The 21024-nt window shown below is 38.9% G+C and overlaps 1 protein-coding gene across 13 annotated transcripts in view; it reads right to left on the bottom strand.

Annotated features, from left to right (window-relative positions):
- Nucleotides 1–5527: 5527 nt before the first annotated feature.
- The window catches only part of GPHN (gephyrin), a 316516-nt gene continuing 301019 nt past the window's right edge, over nucleotides 5528–21024 (bottom strand). For all 13 annotated transcript variants that reach the window (XM_030040768.2, XM_030040830.2, XM_030040792.2 and 10 more), the window contains 6 exons: nucleotides 16025–16112; nucleotides 13877–13950; nucleotides 11104–11168; nucleotides 9697–9800; nucleotides 8394–8490; nucleotides 5528–6534 (listed from right to left, as the gene is read on the bottom strand). In XM_030040768.2, coding sequence (XP_029896628.1) covers nucleotides 6401–6534; nucleotides 8394–8490; nucleotides 9697–9800; nucleotides 11104–11168; nucleotides 13877–13950; nucleotides 16025–16112 — 562 coding nt within the window. In that variant the 3' untranslated portion in view covers nucleotides 5528–6400. The remainder of the gene's footprint in view (nucleotides 6535–8393; nucleotides 8491–9696; nucleotides 9801–11103; nucleotides 11169–13876; nucleotides 13951–16024; nucleotides 16113–21024) is intronic.

The raw sequence follows: 21024 nt of genomic DNA, 5'->3' as shown, positions 1-21024 counted from the left end.
ATCTACTTGCCATGCATTTATACTCTCTCTTCCTGAGATGTGAGCTATTGGCCACTTTTTTGCAAGGGGGAGACTTTAAAAAAAAAAAAAAATTATCCAAAAGTGCACAGGCCACACAGCGCAGGGAAGTTTCTGGCATTTTGTCTCCTCAGCAGTTTCACAAGTACTCCCACAGAAGCTGCCTTCTCCTGCTGGTACCAGCCACAGCCAGTGTAGGAAGTTGTGTCTGCAAACATCTGGGCTGGCTTCTCCTGGCCCAGTATCTGGTCTGCACATCGTTGCAGAATTGTGTCCCCCTTCGTGCTCCAAACAGCAGAATGTTTCCAAATGATGAAGTCACTGGTTACTTTGCCACAACAGCCGAACATCCCAGTTAGGAAATGCTCTTGTCAGACAGGTAATAATGTGTTATGTTGTTATGTGTTAGGTTGTTTTTTAAAAGCTTTACATCCTTGATGTGCTAACTCTCATTTGTCTTGCTGATCTTTCTGATTTCTGTTTGGTAATGGCACTCCTTCAGACCATCCTGGGCCACAGTAAAATCCATGAGGAGAATGTCAGGTACTGACAAAAGCTGCTTTGCATGCTTTCTTGTCAGTCCGGTGGGACAGTTTTTTTGTGTGCTAGTGGCTGGCAACATGTCAGTATTGCACTATGATTCTTTTTTTTAATAGAAGCAAATGCATCTGGAAATGACTCTCAATCTGGCAGCGTTCTGCACCTACAAAAGGAGTAACTCAGGGTTGTGAGATCTTACCCTGCTGTTGTTTCTAAGGTAGTTTTTGCACAGATATATACTTACCTACCATCTTCTCTTATACTTTTCTTGAAGTTAGTTTATGTCTACTTTTGAATCCCTGATTATCAAGATCATGCCAGTGCATTTGTTTTCTCTGGTATGTTCAGATTACCTGTGGAGTTACTGGTGTATAATCAGGTTTTGGTTTTGCTTGTGAATTAACTCTGCAAAAATTAAGTTGGCTGCCTGTATTCTTAAACCCAAATTGGGTCCATGCAAATGCAGAAGTCCTTGCACAGGGACAAAGCCTGTTGGTTGTCACTGTACAGTGCTGGGATGGAGCAAGTAATCCCAGCCAGGCCGGTCTGACCACTGGAGAGCTACTGAGCATCTGTGCATTGCCCTTTTGAAGGCTTTCTATTCCAAGAGCTTTGTCAGTTTGTGTGCAATATGGCACGAATGCACAGAGCAGGTCTTAATCTAATGCTGAATATGAGTCACTAAGCCCTTTCAGAAAACATGCAACTAGAAGCAATCATGAGGCTGTAACATCTGCAAAACCCACAGGCTTTTCCTCCCCATGAATTAGCCAAGAATTGTCTGCATTTCAATGCTGAGTTTAAATCCAGCATGGGGACTCATCTTTCCGGGTGGAGGCTGGGATAGACTTACTAGAAAACAAAAGTCAAGTTTGAAAAAACCCTTAAAAACATTCCATAAAAGAAAACATAGAAGAAACAACAATGTGGATTTTTTTCACTCTGAGTAAATAGAGAAGTTCAGCTGCTGAGAGTATCATGCTGAAGGGTACAAATGCTGCATTTTGTCTTCTGAGACTGGCTGGCTTTAGGAAGGCAAAGGGGTTGCTAAACCATTCAGGAGTGACAGTTACTAGAGATCATGTTCTTCATCATGAGGTTAAGGCACTTAATTGCAACGTACTGACCAAATACTGCTATGGCAAACTATCCCTTGTCCCTGTTTAACAGATCGCTGCTTTAACAATCATCAGCTGCTGCAATTGTTCTCCCCACTGCAAATCCTTTTTCTTCATCAGTAGTTGTGACGTTGACAACCTTGTTGTCCCCCTCTCCGAGAAATGTCTCCGATTTCTTTGACTACATGCATAAATGCCTTTCCCTGTCTAACCTGTAGTGTGCTAAAATTCAGCTTTTTCATGGGAGTAACACCAGCTGACTTTAACTAGCTTCAGGAAGGAGACTACCATAGATACGAAGCATTTAGGCAAAGAGTTTCTTACCTGGAATTTTGGGAAATGCGTACAATAACCTCACAAAAGAAATACTAGGTTGGGAATATATTCCTGAATTTATTTGGGATAAAAGTCTATTAGAAATGTTTGGAAAGTGTTGGCATAAATGACAAACAATTTTGCCTTTTTTCTGATATTAAAAACTAGTTTCAATTTTCCAGCTAAGGAAAAATAAAATTTTTGGCCAATTTTGTGCTTGAGCATTTCGACATCTGCTCTCTTCCTTCTTATTCTTTGTTTCCTGTCAGGTAAGAGGAAGAATATAAGGATTATTACATGTCAGCCCAGTCTACTGCTTGATAGCGTAGCCTGAATTGGGCTCTGACTCCTCATTTGACACTCTCTCACTCTTTCACCTAGTTCCTCAGGGGAAGTACAAAGCTATACATCCAAATATATCCAATAAATGTACCCAAGAAAGAGACTCTGCCTCTAAGACAACTATTGAACTTGATTGCTGATGAATCTTTATGCACTTCCTGAGACGTGTCTTCAGCATTAACTAGTACTTACGGCTTTTTGCAATCTGGCCCTTACTTTGCTTGTCTTCTCTTTGTCAACTGCAAATGCAGGCACCTGGAAACACCTCAGTGCTGTTATCATGTAAGAAAACAAAGCTGTGATATGTTTCTTTTGTTTTGATTTAATGTATCTTTTTCTTATCTAACACAAAACCTCACAAACAGTTCAGATGATGGTGCTATTTTTGAGAAGCCGAGTATTAGAATGTAACAGCCGGCCATAGGAAGTCTGGGCCATCTTAGCCTGGCATCGTCTTTCCAAAATAAGATGTCCCACTAGAGTCTCAGGTCTCAGACATAGTTCCTGTCCTGCAAGTGCTGGCAGAGGTGTCAGCCTGAAGAGCTTTCCTGAGCATGACTTGAGGCAGGCCCTGCACACTGCTGCCATACGAATGCAACGAGGCTGGCACGCGCCATCCCAATGCCGACAGACTTTGAACCAAGGCAACTGGAAGAAAAGGTGGATCCAGTCGCTATACTGGGCACTTCTGTGGTCAGCGCAGCGTACGTGCAGACTGCCTGTGGCCTGAAGACCATCTTTATGGGGCATGAGGCAAACAGCGCATCTTCAGGACTGAGACGCGTCAAAGAAGACAACCTTTAGCACTTGGTGCAGAGCAGCAAGCTGGGGAGGACAAAGACAGAACCTGCAGGGTGATTCCAGTTGCATATTGTCCTTAAGCAGTATCCATGTTGTAATACGTTTTAAGTGCAACCCTTCAGCTCAAGAATCAAAAAGGCTAAGATTCCATGTTAATTAGTAATCTCTGGAGTCATGCAGATCTGTAATAACTACCTACAGATCAAAGATGTTTCATGTTTAGCATATTTTAATATCAAGATAGAATTAACGTTGTAATTTCTGTAGTTAGAAGTCTTGAAATTAGCATTTGGAAGAGGCCAGTCTATTCTTCCATTTATCTGAATACAGCCAATTTTTGAATGATGTTTCACATCCAGGTGTACAATCGAGGTTTTGCTAGCAGCTAGCCAGGATACAAAAGTTGCTGTAGTGTTTGTAGGTCACTGTAGGATTATCCCTGGATGAATGGGACTCGGATGGCCCACTGCATATGATCATTCCCACGTATAGGCGCTGAAGAAAATGCTGTAAAAAAGAAGAAAACTACAAATGTTGGAATACCAACCTTATCTTCAGTCACTGCTGGCATTGCTTCTTGTTAAGTAAGTTATGACTCTAACTGTGCTAAAACCTTATCTAGAGAAGTAAAAATAGTGAAAATAGTCCTTAAAATGTTTCCATTTGCAAGTTTCAGTCCTTGAACCAGAGTAACCACATACTTGAAGATCCATTTATCCTTCATTTCTTTTCTGAAGCTTCCACAACCTTCCCTGAAGCCGTGAGTTGGGAATGTTAAAAAAAGTGATTTGAATGTATCTATTTGTATCACATTTATATCTATTTATATTACAACAACCAAGGCAAATTTTTCATATTTTAGGCTTGATAATTGAGACATAGTTGTAATAATGATTTATTATACTGCTCCCAGAGTTACCTTTCCAACATACTGCTATGGCTTTCAGTGTTAACGAAGGCTGGGCTGCGTGCCTCCCAGAAACTGCAAAGCTTGTTTTCTTGCATAAAACTTTGAACACTGGGCAGAGGGGATTACAAAAGACAGTAGAGTGGCTAAAACTGTTTGTATTATCAGTGATTTGGGAAAAAAAAAATCTTGATTTAACCTCTAAATGCTTTATTCATTACAATGGTAGTTAATTGTTACGATGCTGAGATATGGTTTAAACAGAGCCATGCATTATACATAGCATTGTGCCAACTCTTCTCTGCCACATTTGTTTTGAGTAATGGTTTTAATGTAAACCAGACCGAAGATATTTCTGGCTAGGTTTCCTCATGTCTCTCTTTTATCTTTGTCTAGCATCTTCAATTGCATGAACAATCTTCCCCGAGGTTGTTGTTACTGGTGTCCTTTATAAATTTCCAATTTTCATTATATGTGCTGCCTGCAATAACTCCTAACTATATAGTAATCCTTTGGATTATAAAAGGCAGTGTTCTACGTTCTTTCTCAGGGATGAGTTAACTCTCCTCTCTCTTCCTTCTTCTGTGGTTTACAATATTGGTACAGTAAATACAGGCATTCATGGATTTAATTCAGTATCATCCTGCTGCTACATAGAGAGATCACAATGTGAACATGTAGTCCAGAACAAAGAAATACGAGCAGCAAGTTGTGTTACTATTTTTCTGAAAGATCAGCCCCTGGAGTGCCTTCGAACACAATGTATGCCCACCTGCCTTCAGCCTTTGCAATGGCCTGCGCAGGGAGTATTCAGGCTGTTGCACAGCCAACAAAGAGTTTGGTTTTAAAACCAGCATCAGGGATGCCCTCTGCAGTTATCATAGAACTACAGCTCTGGTCCACTGTGGCAGTCAGGACTTAAACCCAGTTTTCTGTGTCCTCCCTGACTAAGTCTTCAAAAAATACTGTAGGCAAATGTTCTGGCTTCATGAATGGAGTTGATGGGATAGCATTTTACCCATGAACTCCAAGAAGCAAGGTGTTGTAGGGCACTGCTATGGTCTTAATCCCAGATGAAATGTGAAATTACCAAAATACATAATCTGGTGAGGGCTGAATAGTCAGTCCCAGTATCAAAAAGAGAATCTTGTGAAAAAAAAATATGAACGCTCTATCAAATGCCACACAGTGCAGCACAAGGGCTGTTTGCAACTGCTGTGCAATTTAGATGGAAAAAAAAAAGTATTCTCCAGCTTTGACTAGTCCAATTGTAAAATCCCCCAAACGCTGCTTCCATCTTGTCCCTTCGCAGATGAGTGAGAGAGAGCTCACTCTGTATTTTCAGTTCACTTGTGATACTGTACATGAGGGAAGGCCCTAGATTCCATATACTATTTTCCCTTCCTTCCTGCCCTCTTCCCCCACCCCAAATACCCTCTTAAACCACTATCTTTTTGGTTCAAACAACAAGGCTAAACAGGTGAAATTTTAAATAATGATTGAGGATTTTTTTTTATTCATTTAAGTTTCAATATCATTACAGAAAATGTTATGGTACAGAGTTGTTTAACATTAGGTTTATTTCTTTGCTCATTTAATTTCCACACGAATGCTGGTAACACTAATATCTGTACAAGATCAGTCTTTGATTTTTTTTAGTTTTTAGTTCTGTACATTTTTAAATGTATTGGTTAAAAAGGCTGTCAGCACTTAAGGAAGCAATTTTTTTGTTTGTTGAAATAAAAGGTATCCAGTTACTGCCCAAGAGTACTGAGCTGGGTGGCTGCCGGGACAAGAGAGATCCCTGAATGCGCAGCGAGGTGAGAAAACCTCGGGGCTTCATTGGGTTCCCAGTGCAGCCACTCTGCTTTTGGCACTGTGCACATCAACACGAGATACAAGATAAAGAACAAGCAGAAGCTCTCTGTGAAGCGGTTATGAAGCATACTAATAAGGGAAATCCAAGTGTTGTCTACGCTAGTATAAATAAGCAGACAGCCTTATTTTAAGAGCATAAGTAGTTGTATCTTAAAGATGAGAAAAAACACAAGTTCTGCAGGCACCTACTGCTGTCTACTAAAAGCTACCGCTATTAGAACTAGCATTGAACACACAAAGCAATTGCAAGGAAAGGAAAAAGTTGCTTTGATATAATCAGAATAAATTTCTTTGTTAAGATTTGTTTTAAAGTTTTTTTTAAAAGGTATTTATTTAAATTCCATTTGAAATATAATTCAAGATGTTGACTATACTGATCAACTGTTATCCAAATCAGAAAAACTAGCTGTGCCGTTGCATATTACAGGATACAGTCAATGATATGTGGACATGCATCAAAGCTTCGTTCTTGCTGGTGACATCATAGCCTTCCAATGACCATGACATCCACCACCTCCCCCTTGTGAAGCTCCACATACTGCTCTGTCTTTGGAGGTAGCATCAACAGTCCATTGGCACTGCGCATACTCATCAGACGACTGCTCATCTGATTCCCTACAGGAGAGCGAGAGAAAAATTCCAGTTAAGTTTTCAGTTAGTTTCAAGTGCTGCAACACACCACGTGGGAAACAAAAGCTGTTGTTACGAAGATGTTCATATTGCTAACTTATTCACAGAGCTGGGATCTCACTGTTCTGAGATGGATGGAAACAGAACTCTGTAGAGAATTAGTCAGCCTCCCATTGCTCTGGCTCTCAAAACCCTCATTCCCTTTGCTGATTGCTTTCCTATCCAGCCTTCCACATTATCTGTACCTCATATCTTGTCATAGTAAAGCACAGTCTAGAATGTTTTTAATATACTGTTATAGAATAAGTTTGATTAACTTTATTTTCTCTGAATAGTCTTGTTTAGCATTAGTAGCGTAGCACTAGTAGCTAAAGTGGTTGAAGCCTTAGGCTGCAAGAGCTGACGGAGAGTAAACTTTTTGTTAAAACTAATGCTGCTAACACAGAACTAGCTGAATCCGGCAGATGTGAGCAGAATGAAGAAGATAAGGACCAAGGAGAATTCCAAGAGAATGAGGTAACTTCAGAAGAAGGCCAGCCCAGCGACAAAGAAAACCAGTAAGAAATCAAGAGACCGCTGATGAGAGTTAAGTGACTGGACTTGGGGATTGGGTGCTGGGTGGTACAGGTATAACTGGAGGGTGCAATCTGGGGGAGGGGTCCCTCTCCAGAGGCACCCAGCTCGAGCTGTAACCTGAGAACTAATGAAAGAGGAATTGGAAACCTTCACTTGGACTTGACATTTTTCAGAGGGATCCTAGGGACGGACCCTGTTATGGTGGCCAGCTGTGTAAATCCGTAACATATACCACCTCAAAAGAATGGGCTTCTTTGGGACACTGAGCTTCACAACATGTCCTGAAGATAAACAGTATCATATTGGTAGTACTGACAAAAAATGAAAATGCAATAAAAAGTCACGCCCTTTAATTTCTTGGTTTTCAAACTTCCAGATTGACAGAGAAATCATTCCAGACAGTCTGCTTGTGTAAGGAATGAAGTGGTACACAACAGAACAGAGTTAAACCAAATACAGCATTATAGATGTAAGTAATACCTTGACTTATACCTGGAAATATGTCAGAGGCTGTGTGATCTTGGGAGTCAATGGTAAGAACTTGCTCTGAGTAAACTAGTGTTTACGAGTTTAGATGCATTTCAGCTAATGTTTTCCCTGTGGAGACTTGTTTATAGCGCTTTGTATTGAACAACTTGGATGTAGCAAAAAGACAATTAGTTGTTTAAGGACCTGAATCTCTTGAGAAACTGGCAGAGTTGGTCTTCTGGCAGTACACAGCTAAAAAAGAATTCAAATGTAGTATTTTCCTCAACTGCAGCTGAGTATCCAGAAGTATGCCTAAGTGGCAAACATGACTAAGCAAAGTCTTAATTTGCTTTAAGAGAACATATACAGCCTCTGCTATCTCTTCTACTTTTCCAGTTCAGCTAGAATCACACTTGTTTTATTTGTGTTGTTCCTACCTATGCCTCAACTTGTGTTTGTTTAATACATGCACAAGGGCAAAAATAAGCAAATGTGCCTGTGAGTGCAAGTAAGCATGGGTGGATATTTATAAAAAGCAATGTGTATGCAAGCACATACGTGTATTTGTGTGTGTGTGTATAAAGGCAGGTTATTCAGATAAGTTTTAGTGGTTAAGTTGCGAAGTCATATCATGACTGAATTTTATACTAACGTACATGTATGCATGTGCACAAGTATGTCAGCAAATCAGTCTGCAGAAGAAAGGTTATATGAAAAAATGTGCACACGCTTGGTTGTTTCTAAACATATGTAGGAAGGCAAGGACCTGTGTGTGTCAGTCTGTGTGACTGGGCACTAACCTGTACTCTGTGCCCAAGGTAGTGGTTCTTGGTGATGCCAAGTCAGTATGCACCGATGATATTCTGGGCGGGGGTCCAATTTTACATCACATGATAACTGTAGAAGAAGCAAAGAAAGGATGAAAATGTCATGCATTCAGATTGCACTGTCTAAGGTAACGGAATCATCTGCTCAATTGTTTTTCCTTAAAAACAGTCTTTTTAAAAACTTGCATTTTGAGGTCAGATGGTGTCTCCTGAAAGATCAAAAGCTGTAGAAGGTAGAGACTGCAGTATTTAAGGGAAATACAACTGTGATATTATAATATCAAAGAGTATGATGGAGTCTACATGCATTAAGTGTAATATTCCAAAGCTGTTCCTTTACTGGGAGTTTAAAGATAGTATTTCTCTGGAAAAAAAGCTTTACTGTTTCTGGTCTCTGGATTACACTGCATAAAGATAAAAATTTTATTCGCTTTCAGAATCCTGCTAGCCCTGACAAAAGGGAAATGGCCAGTCTTTGAAATGAAAAGGCATATAGCGGATGGCTCACAATGGAATTTAATGGAACACATTGGAAAATTCATGCAAAAATGAGGATCACTACAAATTGTTCTCTGTTTTAGAATATTTTAGCTGTGAGATAAAGAAAAATCTAGATGCCTGAGGAAGTGCAAAAGAAAGACACGGGATAAGCAGTAAGAGAAAAGTGCACAGCCAAGAACACTAGGAAAACTATAAAAGGTAATGTGTTCCTTGGTACTTTATTTGAATCAAAAATAGAAGAATAATACATTATAATAACATGCCTTGAATCTATGTTAAACAGAGTTACAATATCCATGATTTCGTGTAAGAGTGAAATGAGTAGTTTAAGGGATTTATATTGCTTAGGGTGGGGGTCATGTGGGTTACTTATATAAACTCAAGAACAGAAAGGCTTTAAAGTTTGTATTTTCTATTGCTAATACAGAACTGTCCAACTCCTTAGGTATTCCCAGATTACTCTGCAATTTTTACCACAGGTTAAAACAAATGTTTTTTTTAAACAGGAAAGTGTCCTTCCTGCCTGATTGGCAAATGGCTGCCTTTGCATCTGTATATCTTGCTCCATTAGATGGCCATCTAACTCTGAGAAATCATGAGACTGAGTATTACTGTTAACAGAGATTGAGAATGTACCTCTGTTTTGTGTGACCTTCCTTCAACTTGCCAGAATTAGTCTAGGTCTCAGATTCCCCAAACAAAACAGCCTTTCAGAGCCCAAAGAGCTGTGCTTCAACATCTTTAGAGATTTTTAAATAGAGGACAAGCTTCTTACCCTGGCTTTGATGATGGTGGGCCGAGGATCCAGGATACCCTGCATTTTCCTCAGTGCGGGAACAACAAAGAGATTGCAGGTGACAACAGCTGACACAGGGTTGCCTGTAGGACAAAGAACAGTTGGTGGTGACTCTCTCTTGATTTACTCTGCGAAATGCTGAAAGTGATCTCATGTTTTTATAGCAACTGCACTCTAAAGGACTCTAAAGAGCTTTTCATGCTGTGGACAGGTAACGTTTTATTCAGGGCGGGAGTGGCATGTGGCAAGTACACCTGTTAAAAGCTACACTCTCTGGCTGATGGTGTGCTGAAATCCTGCTCTGATCAGAACTGCCCTGTGTTCCTCAGGCCCCACCATTTGCCTCTGTTCCTCTGTTGCCTGTTGTTTTACACCTAGATTTGTCTGGGGCGAGGGCAGAGTTTACTGTGGACAGGTATAGGTCCTAGCTGATAGGGCTCTTGATTCATGATTAAGGTTTTCAAGACTAATGGAAAAAGTAACTTTCAATTCCCTAACAGAGTGGCAAAATGCTTTAGTACAAATTCTGAAGAGAATTCTACTGATTCATACGTTTTCTGTTGGCTCACAAGAGAGGTGTATGACCAACGTCTGCCAAACACCACTTGTCTTCCACTTCTGGACTTCCCTAGATAACAGTTCTAAAATAAATAGTACGATCAGACAGATGCTCCATTGATCTGTCCCCTGAAAGAAAATGTACTGCAGCAACTAAAACAGGAGAGAGAAAAAGCACTAGCGGCACATCTGAAAATCACCAGCTTATCAAGAACAGGATTCCTTGTGTAGTCAGAAATCCATGCAAAGCCAGAGCAATAAGAATAAAATAAATTCCTCCTGATTTAGGAGGATAGAGATTTGTAGCCAGATCCCTAAGGAAAAATTTATTCTGAATGAGGCGATTCCCAAGGTGATGCAGCACGCAAGAGGTGAAGTGATGCTGCTGCCCTCTTTTGGTTCCAAGGTATGATCATGATAAAAAGAAGTATTCTGTGACATGTTCCTTGTCATTGCCTTGTTTTTGTCTTCATTTTCAGTACTTCAGAGTGGATGCACTGACTTACATACACAAAATATTTACTGTGAAGGTGGCGGAAGCCATAGGAAAAAAACAACCCTGTATAGTACCACTTACAAAACCCAAGGAAATTGTTGAATGAAAGAAATCATAAGGCCTCCATACTGGCAAGTTCTGAGGACAGGAACAAGAAAAAACTCCTTAGTATATCCCCGTAAGTGTGTCTCTCCTGGAAATTTGTGGGAAAACCTTATAGGTACCTTCCTTAGGGATGCCAACACCAGACATAGGTGCTGTGAAATGTCGCTATTCTGTTTCATGTCTGTCACCTATGCACAGCAACAAAAGTAATCCACAAAACATCTTACCTGGGAGCGCAAAGATTATTTTTCTTACACCATCAATATCCAGAGTTGCAAAAGTTGTCGGCAGGCTATGGAAAAGGAAAGCTATTTAATATCTGCACTAGACTTTGACTGAACTTTATTATGTTATTATTTAAAACATTTGGAAAAGAAACAAAACAGGATCTGTCTCAGCAGTTCATTAGCACCTGCTGCTTATTCCATACTGGGGTTATAATCCTCTCTTTGTGATGACAGAACAATTAGTTTTTCTTGGTACTCAACTATGAAGTTTTAAGTAGAGAATTTTGCTTCTGGTGAGGAAACATCTCAGAGCAGATGAACTAGTAATCAAAAATCTAAATCCTGTCTCCGTGCTAGAAGCCAATTAACAAAGAAGTAATACAGAAATTATGCAGTTACAGAGCTGTATTTGTTTTTCATATAAGGCTCTCCAAATTTTTTGTAATGTTAATGACTCTAATTTCCCTTCTCTGTTGTCGACAGCAGTAGTGACAACAGAGCAGTATTTCAGAGCAGCAAATGCTAGCTAGTCTGCAGATGAACGAATTGAGATACACAGGCAGAGCTGCAGTCAGGTAAGACCTTGGTCTATCAGTAAAGAGCTCGCTCTGCCTTTCAGAGCTGCTTCTGAGTGATCTTTAGTGACTTGTTACCATGGCTATTGCAGTTATACAAACAGGACAGTAATGTGATGGCTCAAGAATGTGGCTGGCAAAGAAAAGGGACTCATCCTTTAAAAAAAGTTTTCTATATACCTATGTTAGTATCATCCTTTTAAACATTAGAAATTATACTTTATAGAAGCAATAATTAGGCTGGGTTCCTTGGCTTCATCTTGAGCTAACAACTGTCACCTGGTCAGCAGATAATAGTTGCTGACCAGCAGCATCTTTGGAGATTTGCCACACTTTGATCATTACTACCTAGTTTTGTATCTGCTAGGACTAATCAATGTCCTATTTTACCAGGGGAAGTTGGTGTTTGAAATTTCTGTTTTAAAATGTCTCTAACATAATGGGAGCTAACATAATGCCAGACCTCCAAATCTTGTAACCAGTGCACAAACTGAGGTCCAAAAAATCTAACTGCTAATTCATATTTACTGGAAACTCTGAATTCTCATATGAGATTTCAACATCATCATTGGCAAAGTCTTCCAGTACTTTCTTCTGGCAGTGCTGCTAGACAAGATACAACCTTACATTAGCTCAGCAACTTTCAGATCAAGTGGAGGAATGGTAAATCCTAGGCATCACTCTGCAGTCATGTAGCACATCAAAATACAGGCATACAAAGCAAATTCTGATTTTGCTCTCGGAACTTACTCAAGGGAATTTTTCCAACTATAGTAATCACAATTCATATCTAAGGCCTCTTAAGACAGAATTAATAAAAACTAAGGCACAGTATTTGCTATTGCACTACAGCCAATGAAGATGAGAGTGCTTACATTCTCAGTAAGATTAGATGACCAAATGTTTTGGTAGCAGTAAGAAATACGTTTCTTACGGCATAAAATGAAAATGGATGTTTGGGGAAAACAAGATTTCTTAAAGCTTTTCTAGCTAGTTATTAAAAATTTATTGCTACAAGTCTACAAAGTCATCACCAGAAGAAACAATTATGTTTGCTTTCAGATAAACCAGAACCAGAATTTAATATTCTGAATTCTCTAAATCAGGTTATCCATTCTTGTCAGCAGCAGAGGCTGGAGTGCAGATCCCACTTCTGGGACTTCCCCACATTGGTTGTAGCAGTATGACAGAAGCAGTGAGCAATTCCCACACCTGGGCTACACCCAGCATGGGAAGAAACATGCTCTCAGCTCACTTATTCCTTTTATGGAAGGGAGGTGGTGGTAGTAGCAGCACAAGCACCAAACCCACATGCAGTTCTTTACTGGATTGTATGCAGAGACAGTAAAAGCATTTGTCTTTTTTCACAGCAAACACCCACTTTCTGTTCTGCTCCCTGGCAACAGTTATGGGCTAGAGGGAATCATTCCTCAAAGCTGCACTTGGCCTTGTGTTATTGGACCATGCCAACCTAGCTTGCAAACTCCACTCCGTGCTTAGGGAGGCAGAGCTGTAGACATCTTTCCGCTACTGTACTGTGAAAGGGAACTCTCTATTTTCAATACATGTAGTTTTCATTTTCTCTACAAAGCACACTTCCAGACTCATTAATCAGCGGTGCTACAGCAAAGGAAAGCAATGCTGAAACAGTTTTCTGAGGCAAACTAAACACATAAAGGATTGTTTACTTTAAAATTACTATGCTCAATATGTCAATTAGATAAAACTTTGTAAATTAGCTGTCATTCCACCTCTCTCAAGAAATTGCTTGTTTGTAGGAATATGACTTATGCAAATTTTGAAGTGAAATGAGAAGCTCATTAAGCAAACCGGCAGTTTAACATCCTTATATTTCCTGGTTATTTCATAACAATGCCAGTATCTGAGCTCTGTGAACACAGTGAAGACTGTGGCCATGTTTATACCACGCTGGATTCCCCCCAATGCCCAAACCTGATTTGCAACAGTTATCAGAGAAATATCTCTTACCAATAAATAGTAATCTCTCTGTTCCAGTTAATTTCACCACTAAAGATGATGACTAATCTGAAGAGGACTGATTTTGCTTTTTTCCCCATATATATCTACCATGTGGTTTATAGTATATTTGGAAAACTGAAATCTACTGAAACACTTATATAGGACATTTGGCCCAATATAGCTTCCATCTATGCTGCCTAACTAGAAAGATTTCTTACCCTGGTTTCATAAAAACTCTGCCAAAGTGAATCTGTGCATGAAGATCAATATCCAGCACCTGTTTAAGATAGTCCTGTTTAAATTAAAAAAAGAAAATCGATTAAGTAACATCAAAGTAGCTTATATCATGTAAGCATTCAAAGTAATTAATTAATATCAAGTGAAGATGAAAGACTTTTCATATCCCAAAAGTGCTACAGTCCAGTGGGGAATTTCCAGTATTTGAAAGAAAGTATTTTCAAAAAGAAGAGGTGAAGAACAGACTCATTTTAGGTGCCAAACCTGACTCCACGGGGACATAGTAATATATTTACTTAAAAGTCAGCTGCAGCAGAATCTTAGAGGACCCCACAAATACCTACTACTGAAACATTGTCTATGTCAAAGATGGAAAAAAGCCTTTATGGTTCAAAGTTAAGACTTAAAATCATCAAGTTATTTAACTTTTGCCATGGAGGCTATCTAGCAGTAGAGTGAGAGATCTCCTAGTACTTTTGAAATCAACACTGTACTGTAGAAATCATAGTTTTCCAGGATACTGTAATTATTGTAATTTCTTGGGGACATGGTCTAATTCACAGTGGTCGGGTTTAACAGTCCTTAGAAAGGAAAAACTGTGGGTGGCTTGTGCGCTAGTTCAAGTTCAATGATTTTGCATAAACACAATTGACTCAGTTTTTAAAACGAATTGAATTACTTGTTTAGTCTTTATTGAAAATTGCTGTGCTCAATAATGTAGTATCCTGTCTGTTGTGTTTAGTGAGATTAAAGACACAGGACGTAACAGTCATCTGTGAAGAAAGACTTTGCAAGCAGTAAATCTGAAGCTCCCTTGCAGTTTTCCCATCTCCCCCCCCCCCCGCCTTTTTTTTTGTGTGTGTTCAAATACTTGGAAAGCAGCAACTTTTTTCAGCCAGGCATGAATTCTCAATTATTGATTGCACTAACAGCATTTTTACTTTCTATTTACTTTTTGGATGTTCACAATTATTTCATTAAAACTGTTGAAAGCTCAGTAACAGAGGGCTAACCATCAGTGGAGTATAGAGCTTATTGACTTTATGCTGTTGCCTCAAATTCAGACTGGGGAGAAATGAGCCAGAAGGCATAAATGCTTGTAAGACCATTCAGCAGTCCAGTCACTTCCTAGTGTTCCTGTGTCTGCACTATGTCACCACATTCCCAATTTAAACACCAGCACTTGTCCTTGATTATTTTTCTAGGAATACTGAGGACAATAATGGGATTGAAAGTAGTTGGCACTGGTTTAACTAGTTATCCATTTTCATGATGTATCCAACAATATGATTTCTACTTAGAAAGTGACAAAAACAGCACTCATGTTTGCCATTTCCTAATGACTGTCTTTAGTATCTGTTAGTTATAAAAGGAGAGATGTTTCTTTTACCTGCCAAACTCACAGATTCAGCCTGGGGTCAAAAAGTAATCTGAGTTTTCCTTCGCATAAGTCATGATTAATAAATGTCCTGCAGGTTCATCTACGCCCCACCAGCATCTGTGTATCCCTATTTTCTTTGATGGTTTTGGCACAGGGATTACCAACAGGAACTCAATCAACAATTCTGTTAATGATTCAAAAGGCAAATATATCAGCTCACTGTGTCTCGTATGTATTGCCTCTGTAGGACTATCAGGTGCAAAATGTGATAAAAGTATTTTTGTAACAGATACAGCTTTGGCATATTCAGGAAACAGATCTGCTGAGTAGGAAAGAGCTATTTATATACTCAGGTTGCTTTTCAAAGTACTTTCAAAGTAGCTTTATTCTATCTACATTTTACCTGCTCTAAGAACAAAAAGAAGTCTGTTGCCTTCATGTGCTATTAACCAAGCACCTTCCTCATCATAACTACATAAATCATTCCTTAAATAAAAACACATTTGCAAATCACACATTGAGAATTAAAATCTTCCCTGTTGTACTGTCTACTATAGTATAGTAATAAGAACAAAGGGAATCAGGATAGCATTGAAGACTATTTTTTAATTAATTCACATTTAAGTGTTCCAAAAAAAGCAAGATCCCTTTTAAATAAATATTAATACAAACGTAGAAGCTCTGAAGACAGACTCTGGCTTGAAATTCTTACATATATTGTAGCAAGTCATACTTAAATTTAGCATACCTTTTCCCCCATAGATACACCTCCTGATGTAATGATCACATCAGCACGGCTGATACCCTCATTCAGTGCATTCAGTAAATCATCTGGGCTACAGAAAAGAACAGGCAAGCAGATTAGTGGCATGGAACTGTTATGAGTTGTAGTCTAAGTAAGTGTTTGTGTGCACACATACAGATGTATATACACACACGTATTTTAAGAAAGAGATACAGCTCTAGGATAATGTAAGATGTTTTCCTTCTTAAGACTCCACACTGCTCTATTCAAGTCAAGAACTGCAATCTCATTAAGTGAACACCACACCATTTGGCACCTTTCTGTCTAAGAGCTTTGCAACAGGAACACTGGGATACTTTAGGCTGGGACTGAAGAACACTAATACAAGTGTCTAAAAATATGTAATTTGCACAGTAGGTAGCAATACAAATTATGATTTAGATGAACTGACAGGGCTATATAAAGGGACTTGACACATGAAAATTACTGGCCACCAAGCAGGCTGCAGTACTACCTGTCTAGCTTATTTGATGTGCGCAAAAATGGGGGTAAGGCTCCACTTCAAATGTCCGTCAGTGAAAAGCGGGAGTAAATCCTTTGTTTATCTTCTCCATTAGAGGGCTCTGCAGCAAAGCCAGCTGTACATCCACTTCATCTTGAAAAAACACAATTCACCCTGTTCAAGTGACTATTTACCTTCGCGAGAAACAGTGTAAGGGCATCTGTGATGTTCCTCCATACAAAGAGTGTTACTGTGAAGGTGAAGGATAGAAGCTGAGCATATTTCAGTTTTGGTATCTGAACTTCTTTCCTTTTTTTTTTAGATCTAAATGGGAAACTCTGAAGTGGGCATTAGCTATCTAACAGCCATGCTGATGCTAATACAGAGCTTCAAGGCATGCAGTGGAGAAACTTGCTAATATAACTTATACAAGACCAAAGGAATCCAAAAGAATTTCCAATATATTAAATCCATACTTTGCATTTAATATTTGTGAACTGACCAGAAGCTGACCGATTGCTATGACTGTATGTAATGTTCCTTCAATAGTATGTTTTTACTTTAATGATTCTGAAAGTTTTTCATGGGAGGCTGTTCCTTCTTAGAATGCAATTGAACGAATGGGCAATAATGCTAGCGACTGTATAGCGGACTTCACCCGGAATACAGCACCTCAGTTAAATGCCACACTACAATTACAAAATGCCATTATGGGTTATCAAGGCTTTGCAGGCTGCAAATGGCATGTGGGCTATCCTTTGGGAACTTTGGCTATATTTCACCAAAAGACAGAATCACTGCAGTTATTTGGCATTTGAGCTAGAAACAGGAAAATTAGAAATACTGTGCAAGTCCTGGTTGACCTTTCAGAGGCTAACAGAACCTGTGTGTTACAAAATGTCTCAGAAAGAAAAATCCTTTCCTCTGAGCATCCTGTCTTTGCCTGTGGTTTAGTGAAATATAAACAGTGGTCAGCATTACGTTGTGCTGTGTGCACTACAATTTATGTGACACAAGAAAGACTGTGCTCCCTCACTGAGTAGATATTTCAAGTGCATGCAACCCTGCACACTCCTCATCTCCTCACCAGAGAGCCCTCAAGTGTCCTCGACCTTGGTTACACCTTGCAGGCAGAAAGACTCAAGACCCTTTTTCCACCATGTCCAGTGACTGATGCAGCACCTTCTTTGGCATCACAGTGTGGTTATCCTGCAAAACTTTTCTATTTGCGCTGGGTTACATCCACTCTTTAGGGTCATATTGCTTTGTAAGCGGTAGGCAACAAACTATAGCAGAAAGAAGGGCAGATTGCTGGTGCCATAGTAGGCTGTAATCAATCAGATAGAATTATACACTACCATTTTTTTAAAGGGAAGAGCGGCTGCAGATATTGTGGCATGCCTCCAGGACTTTTGTTTAGGGTACTGGGTATCTTGGATACTCTAAATGGCCTATAATGAATGGCTGAACTCTTTGTTTTCTTTGGGAGAAAATATAAAACATATGGACTCAAGCAAAACCATCTCCTTCTTTGTTCTTTAGGAAACAGAGACATTTTCTCAGCTGCCCCTTCTGAAATCTCAGGATCATTTTATTCAAAAACCAGCCCAAGTTTTCACTAGTTGTTGAAGGCAAGAGGAAAGAAGCAAGTCTGTTGTTGGCTACTGTGTCTTCTTCAGAACCGATTGTTTCATATTGATTGTCTAAGTAGTAATCTGTATGTAATAAGATATTGGTTAAGATTGTTATAGAGTTTGTAATAGGAGAAGTCTCTCAAGATCTAAGTATTCCTTAATCCTTGCCAATGAGGGTGAAGATTTGAATGCAGCAAGGAATATGTGTTCATTACACAGGTCGATATAGGCCTTCCTGAAGCTCGACAACAGACACTCATGCCACTACTACTAAGCTAAGACTGCTTTCAGTATATTTTTCTCACTAGGTTGTGATGCAGCTGAGGACCTTATCTGGAGCTTGCTTCAGGCTGTTTCTTTTTATCTTGCTTAATTATTTAAAAGTTATTCATAGTAGCAAGACCACGTGTCTGGGGACATCCTAATTCTGGATTATGAAGTGTGCTTGCTCTTGGTTGTGGTTTGAGAATAACGGAAGGAGTAGTAAAAAGCAAATGAGTCTATATTTAACTGTTGTTAAATAGAATGGAAGTGCTCCTACTTACATACTGAACATATATATGTGTGTGTAGATATATAAAATTACTTAACAAAGGAAAAAAAAACCCAACCCCAAAATAAACCTAAACTCAAACCAGGTAAGGACTCAATTCACACCTTTGTTTATGAGGGTAGCATACCACTGAAGTAGTTCATCATACAGATTTTTAATACATGTCATGTAAAAAGTTGAAGATTACTGGACTTGGTGCATTTTTTCAGCATTTCCAGCAGGATAACCTGTATAATATATCCCTTTCTTTACCATCTGTATAAGGCAAGACATTTAAAAATTCTACCACTAAAACTTTATCCAACCAATAGCACTGCATATCATCTTTAGATAGTTGCAAAATGCATTGAAATCTTCCAAAATGAAAGATGTGATAGAAATTTTATTGTAATAAACTGAATGATTATGCTAGTTTGGATTTTATTCTGAAGAAAGGAGACATTTACAGAATTCCCTTCCTTGCCTTTGCAGAAGGCTTCTCTCTTTTTGCCATATTTGGCACATTTCTTTTTGTCACTCAGGTCTGTCTAACTTCTATCCTACTTGAGGCTGGTAGTTCCATGACTCTGCAATTAACACAAAACACTCCTTAAAGGAGTCACCTGCTGTAATCTTCAATCAACACCGTAGCAAACATTTTCCTTGCCTTTAGTGTATTTAATGCAAATAGTTATCATTCAAATTGCATATTAACACATATTTGATATAATCAAATAACAAGATACTACTTCGCATTTCATTTGTTGTATAACAATGAACAGCTTCTCCTTTGGATTGACACGGAAAGGGAATAAATAATTGAAGACGATTAACTTCTGAAAGAATAGACAAAATAGCTTTGGCATCTGAGCATAACAGGACAAGATTGTTCTAAAAGGCCTGTGACAAATCACGATGAAGCTGAAAAATAACCCTCACTGTCTGAGCAGGTACAAATCAGAAGCTATATTCTGAAGCCCTGGCCACTGCTAGGGGGAGGATACTGGATTAGCCAGAATAATGGTCTAATTTACTATGATAAATCCTTTAAAATGTCTTGTGAAAGTGCTATTCTTGGATTTTTTTCCTTTATGGACAGAACTGTAACAGGTGCTCAAATATAACGGTGAATATCTTAATCAATGTAAAGTAGATTTTGATGGTAAGTCTCATTTCCAGATGGTAAAACTATTCTGTTTCATTTGGTGATTTTCAAAGTCAGAGTGACATTGTGCACAAGAAGGGAGTGTGCTTTTCTAACATGCTGCAATTGATTAAAAAAATTATACTCCCTGTATGTTTCAGGTCACATCCCAGCATCTTCTGCAAATACAACTAAGAAAATTTGTTCTATAAGGATTACATACAGTTTATGGAACTGTTCATATAGGTAAGTAAGCACAAATCCAAACTTTCTCTCAACAGTAGAAATCCCCATCTATAGCTGATTGTGTCTGCACAAATATTATGTGTATTGCACATACATTTGCTTTGCATAATGAGTCCATGTACTTTTAAGTATATCTTTATATTCTCTGTTAATTTTGCCAGTCTGATAAACAGAGTATCTACTTTACAACCTCAATTTCCTGACCCTCTTTATTCTGTTTTATAGAACAGAATGAGCAGTACAATCTGGACATTAGTTGGAGGGTATCTGTTGTGCAGTGGCAGCAGCATGCGTAGAATCCAGTAAGCAGGTGCATGACATTGCACTTGACATGCCACTTGATTTCATTAATTTGAAGAGAGGGCTTGCAGGATGGCAGTATACCAGAACAGGAACACCTTCTGGATTCACGAAAAATTCTGATTATCAAAGCTAGTTTGTGGAAAACTGTTACGCAGCACTTGATTACTGAGCTGTCTTTGAACGGAAAAGATACATAGCAGCTTAAGAGCTTGAACAAGAAAATGATGCAAGCCTCATTAAAATAGACATGAGCCATATAGAAGATTTTTTCCTTTATCTCTCTCAAAAGAAATAGCTACAGTACAGTCAAGACCAAAGAATTGTCTATGTTTTAAGTGCCATTTTGAAGTACCCTAAATTACAGTGTAATTTTCTCTTTCAAATAGAAATCAGTGTCTGTTAATTCACTTCTGTTGATCCTGTTGTTGTGCTTCACTGTCATTAATTATAAATCTGTCAGCCTTTTCTGTGATACAACCCTTAACACCAGCAGTATGATACATGCAATTAAACTGCTCGGTTTTATAATTTAATTTAGAAAACAAGTAACAACAAATGGTGATCTGCATCACCTACCACTCTGCAGTAAAATGAGCGATCCCTGTAAAATCAAACTGGAACATTTAGTTAGGACTGACTTAT

The sequence above is a fragment of the Aquila chrysaetos genome, chromosome 2 (assembly GCF_900496995.4).
Source record: "Aquila chrysaetos chrysaetos chromosome 2, bAquChr1.4, whole genome shotgun sequence".
In the NCBI taxonomy this organism is placed as follows: Eukaryota; Metazoa; Chordata; class Aves; order Accipitriformes; family Accipitridae; genus Aquila; species Aquila chrysaetos.
The sequence above is the reverse complement of the archived record's forward strand: the minus strand, read 5'-3'. Positions and strand labels throughout refer to the sequence as shown.